General features: G+C 24.9%; 1 protein-coding gene across 5 annotated transcripts in view; it reads left to right on the top strand.

The window, feature by feature from the left end:
* LOC117168099 overlaps positions 1–5,892 on the top strand; it is a 63,009-nt gene that overhangs the window by 48,028 nt on the left and 9,089 nt on the right. For all 5 annotated transcript variants that reach the window (XM_033353472.1, XM_033353471.1, XM_033353476.1 and 2 more), the window contains 2 exons: positions 308–500; positions 3,338–3,545. In XM_033353472.1, the coding sequence (XP_033209363.1) occupies positions 308–500; positions 3,338–3,545 (401 nt within the window). The remainder of the gene's footprint in view (positions 1–307; positions 501–3,337; positions 3,546–5,892) is intronic.

Raw genomic sequence — 5,892 nt, 5'->3', positions numbered from 1 at the left:
AGTCGGGAGTGGTGCTGACTGAAAACAGATGATTTGGAGCGATTCGCGCGCCATCTGTTGGTCATTCTAAGGACTTATTGAACTACCCTCGTATTTTTTGTTTGAAAATTGAACTATTTCGTTGAAAATGCAATATATTCCGACATGAAATCTTAAGTGCTTCATATTGAAATGAGTATGGTACTTGTTCATTAATTTTATTTAAAAGAAGTCATTCTCTTATTTCCTTTTTTTTTGAGGGAATTTTGGGCTGTGAAGTCTGAAGCTTTTTAAAATTTTAATTTATTATTTAAATTTATTTGAAAAGGTTGTCCAGTTTGTCACGGACGGAGTTGTTAACGCGCCCAGCATCCATGCGTTCCTCTTGCATATGCAGAGACACGTTGTGAGAAGAGATGAAGGAAGAGGCAATAAGTGCACGAGATGTTGTCTCTGGTTCAATCAGAGGAGCTCATTGAAAAATCACCAGCAAGATCTTCACGATTACGTCTCGGGTTCAAGTAAGACATCAAAAATTATTTTTTTTTTTCACACACCTGCTCAATTCTTTTACCGGGAAATAATAGCGAATTTATTTTTTGTTCGGGCATTTTTCACTTTAAAAATGTTCCATTTTAGATTTTTAATTTTTAACCGTACATTTTAGACAAAAAACATTTTTAGTTGATCAACTCGGAATATAAATTAATTAATGATTTTTAAACTTGAATTGTACTTTAAGATTTAAAACGCGAATAATAATTGATTTTACAAGACGAATCGGAATCAGTTCACAATTTTAGAATTTTCAGATTTTAACGTTAAAAATTAAATCGGTTCCATTGAAAAGCCTTAATTAAACAAATAGAAACACCCGAATTAAACTCAATAAATTCTTTTCAGTTTTAAAATAACTTCAAAATAATATATTCATAATTAAGTGCTTTTATTACGTTCCAAATATTATTTCAGTCTAAAATATTCAGTTTGAAATTTTTTAATTAAGAAAAAGAGCAATTAGTTTATATTTAGAAATATCTGACTGTTTATTTAAAATCAGTAATTATAAATTAGATCTTTAAAAAAGCTAAAATTTGAATGTTGCAATTTTAATTGTTCTATATACAAAAATTTAACCTGTAACTCAAAATGTTGAATTTTGATATATAAACAACAATTGAACACCTATTATTCTTAGACAAAATTCGAATAAGTTGAAGATATTCAGAAGTTTTGAATTAATTTAAAATTACTTCAAATAATTTAAACGAAATGTCTACGTTTACCGACAAAATTCGGCTATTCGTACCGAAATTTCGATGCAAACAGCCCACGTTCTAATATTAAGCAAAATATAAATTTTTGCAGATTTCAAAAAAAAAATTTAGAGAATATTTAAAAAGATTTAGAAAGATTTACAAAATTATCAAAAATGAATGTTGAAGATTTTAAGGAAATGTTTTTAATTTGGTTGGATTGAACACAAAAATTATATGGAAAAATTTCAGGAAAAATTTGAATCATTTTAAAATATGTTTAGAAGTTCTAAAAAAAAATTCAAAAATAATTTAAAATTTGAAAAATCGTAAAACAACATGTAAATGTTTGAAGAAATTGAAATAAAATTTTGTAGCTTTTCAAGGAAAATAAAAATAATTTTTAATTTTAATGTAAAAAGTGTTCAGTTTATTAAAGAAAAGTAATCGTTCAATTTATGTTTCTAGCTTAACATTGTTAAAAAAGGTATAATTCTGAAAAAATTGTAATTCATTAAATTTAATTATTTAATTTAATTATTTTAGATTTTAAAATTTTTGGTTGATTCACTTGAATTATTTATAATTTATATTGAATTCGTATTAATTTACCAAACCTCTTGAATTCTTTTAAGTTCACGTCAATTCCTTTGAAATCAGTGAATTTTTTTGATTTTTTCGATTCATCTGGAATTTTTCATTAATCTTTGTAGATTTCCTGAATTGTTTCAAATTCTTTATAATTCTCTGGAATTTAAATGATGTAAAATTTTATTTGATCAAGCCAAATGTATACAATTTCAGAAATTTAATTATCTTGTTAAAAATTTGTATTTTTTTGGTTGAATTCAAATGTTATTGGTTAAGAATTAAAATCGTTTTTGGTTGAAATATTAACTATTACATTTTTCGTTGAGATTTCATCTGTTTTGATTGAATTAGACTTTTTTTTTGTATTTAAAATAAAAATATTTTTTATTTAATAATAATTAGGTAATACATTTTCTGTTAAGAAATAAACTTTCATATTGATCATTTTAGTTGAAAACTTAACTATTTATTTGAAAATTACTTTTAAAAAAATTTTTTTTTATTTATTAAAAAAAAATTAATTACTAATTTTTTTTGGTTTAAGTTTAATATTTTGAGTTTGAAAATTCGTCATTTTTTGGAAAATTCCACTATTTTGTTGCAAAATTCAATTATTTTGTTCAAAATACAACTGTTTTTGTTGATATATAATCTTTTTTGGTTGAATATTGGACCATTTGCTGAAAAATTCAACTATTTTGTTTAAAAGTTAATTATTTTGCCTGAAAATTTAACTTTGATTAAAAGTCATTTACTCGGTCGAAAATTTAACTTTTTTGTTAAAAAAAAATCTTCTTGGCCAAAAATTTATTTTTTTGGATTGAATTCTTTTAAATTCACTCTAATTCTACTGAAATCAATAGATTTTTTTGGATTTGTTTAATTCGATGAACATTTTTAGATATTTTAAATTTTGTTCAATTCATTCAAGAGCTTATAAATTTCATCAAAGTCTCCTGAAATCCCTGCATTTTTTCTAAATTCACTACAATCTAAGGAAATCAATGGAATTTTTCGTTTTCAATTTTTTAACCTACAACAAACGGTTAATTTTTGCTTTTTTTATTACAAATTCGAGCTTTTTTACATCTTAAATCAGCAAAATGAAAAATACGTTCATTTTGTACCATAAATGTTAAAAAAGTTTAAATAAATTATTTAAAAAGTTCAACATTTTCAAGCTTCGAAGATCTCAAAATGATGAATGCTTATACATTTTTAGTTTTGAGAAATCATTTTAAAGAAGTCTATTAATAAATTAAAGTAAATTTGCAATTAATAATCTTTTTTGACAAAGAAAATTAAATTTAAAAAAAAAACTACAAATTCAGTGCTGCTGAATGAGGAAGGTCAGTACTAATTTTTTTCAAAACTCACACTAATATGCCTTTCTCCCTAGTTCGTCAAATTGCCCAATCGGCATTGCGGAAAAACGAAAATACTTTCGAGATTTTCATGACACGTCTAATTTTTTTTAGAAAAAGATGCTCATTTTTTATTTATATTTGCAGAGGTAGTCCCTTACAAGGCCAGTGCAAATGGAATTATGATCACTCGTCAACGACCTCAGGTGAAGAAATTCGAAAGGATTGGTCCCAGTGCCGAGGCGACTAAGGAAATTAAAAAGTGGAACACTGGTCCAATTCGAGTCAACCTTCCTGGTAACAATTTCCAGTGTCAAGAATGTGAAGAAGACATTGACGAGATCGATCATTATCCGTAAGTTTCCTTTTTTTTTTTTTTAAGTCAGGGAATTTTTTCAAGAGCGTGCCTATTTTTTTGTAATATCAAATTAAGTAACAATGATTCTTCATTTCTAAAAGTATCTTTATATTACTGCGTTTAAGTATTTTTTTAATAATTCATTTTTTTTTTGTTTGAAATTTATTTTTTAACTCAAAATGTAACTTTGGTTGAAAATTAACTTTTTTTGATTGAAATATCCACTGCTCTTTAAAAAAAATCGTCTTTTTGGCTTTAAAATTCAAATAATTTGTTAAAAAATTCATCACATTTGCTAAAAAATTCAATCTTTCTGGTTAAAAATGCTACAATTTTTTGAAAATTAATCTTCTTTGGCAGATAATTCAACTGTTTTATTGACAATTCCTCTTTCAATGTCGAACATTACATTATTCTGTAGAGAATTCAAATTATTTGTTGAAAATGGACTTTTTGTTGAAAATTCAGATTTTTTAGTTGGAAATTTCACTTCTTTGTACAAAATTCGTTTTTTTTTGGGTTGCAAATTCCACAATTTGGTTGACACTTTTCTTCTATCTTACCTAAATAATCTTTTTTGTTTAAAAATTCAACTCTTTAGTTAAAAACTCTTCTTTTTCATTTGAAAGCTCATCTCTTGGTTGAAGTATCACATTTTTAATTGAAAATGCATTTTTTTTAAACTCAAATTTTTTCTTAGACATACTTCTCTTTTGATACAAAATTCTTACTTGGAGATTCAAAATTCATCTTTGATAGAAGTGCTCTTTTTTTTTTGAAAAATCTACTCTGTAAGAAATTAAACCACTTTGTCAAAAAATTCATTTTTTTCGTTAAAGATTCATCTTTGGTTGAAAATTTAGTTCATTTGATTAAAAGTTAACTTTTTCCCTGGGAATTTGCATTTCTGCTTTAAGAATTCCACAATTTTCTTGAATTTTTTTTCTTCCATGGTCGAAAAATCTTTTGTCAGAAAATAAATATTTTTGCTTTTAAATCTCATCTCTTTTGGTAAAAATGTCATCTTTCTTCGTTAATCATGCAACTTTTTGGGTTTAAAATTTCACTATTTTGATAGAAAATTCAAATTTTTGTTTGGAAATTAACTTTTTTGTTGAAAATTCATATTTTTGGGTCGAAAATTAAAGTGTTTTGTCGAAAATTCGTCTTTTGCGCTTAAAAATTTAAAAATGTGGTTGAATTTTCTTCTTTCTGGACTGACAAGTCTTTCTTGGTTGAAAATTAAACTCTTTAATTGACAATTCGTCTTTTTAATTTAAAAACTCATCTCTTGGTTGAAATATTACATTTTTCATTGAGAATGCATCTTTTTGTTCGAAAATTTTAATAGTTTCTGGAACATTCTACTCATCTTTGACAGAAAAGTTATATTTTTGGTTGAAAATTAATTCTTGTACAATGAAAAATTTACTATTATATTTATGGTTCAGAGGTAAACTTTTCCGGTTGATAATTTTATTATTTTGTTCAAAATCCAACTATTTTATTAAAAAGTCATCTTGTTTGATCAAAATTTGATCTAGTTTGGAAAAAAAAGCTTTTTGTTATTGAAAATGTATCCAAGGTTGAAAATTAAACTATTTAATTGGAAATTAGCTTTTTTGTCGTGAATTCAACTGTTTTGTAGAATATTCGTTTTTTCTTGCCAAAAATTCCACAATTTGATTAAAATTTTGTTTCTTTCTTGACTTAAAAAACCTTTCTCAGTTGAAAATTGATCTATTTCGCTAGAAATTTTAACTATTTGGTTCACAATTCAACTGTTCTGTAGAGAATTCGTCGTTTCAATTAAAAAATAATCTCTTTTGATAGACATTTAATCGTTTTTGGTTGAAAATGAATCTGTTTTGGTTGAGTATTCAACTATTTTGTTAAAAATTAACTTTATTGATGAAAATTTAACTGGTTGGTTGAAAAATAGTTTTTGTTGTTGAAAATTCAACTATTTTCAATAAAATTCCTCATTTCGGTTTGGAATATTAACATTTTTAAAAAATAAAATTTAGCGGTTTGGTTAAAAATAATGTTTTTTTGATGAAAATGAATATTTTTGGGGTTGAAAATTTAACTGTTTTGTAACAAAATCCTCTTTTGTAGTTGAAAATTCGAAACTTTGATTGCGTTTTTTTCAATCTTGACAGAAAAAACTTTCTTGGTTAGAAATTCTTTTGTGGAACTTTTTTCATTGAAAGTATACCTTTTTGATTTAAAAATTCATCTTTTTGTAAAAAAATAAGGTTTCTTGTTTGAAACTTAATTTTTTTTGCATCTTATCTCTTGGTTGAGCCGTGAAATTACAGTTAATTTATTTTTTTACCGGGAA

Source organism: Belonocnema kinseyi, chromosome 2 (assembly GCF_010883055.1).
Source record: "Belonocnema kinseyi isolate 2016_QV_RU_SX_M_011 chromosome 2, B_treatae_v1, whole genome shotgun sequence".
NCBI lineage: Eukaryota > Metazoa > Arthropoda > Insecta > Hymenoptera > Cynipidae > Belonocnema > Belonocnema kinseyi.
This window is presented reverse-complemented; position numbering and strand designations above follow the sequence as displayed.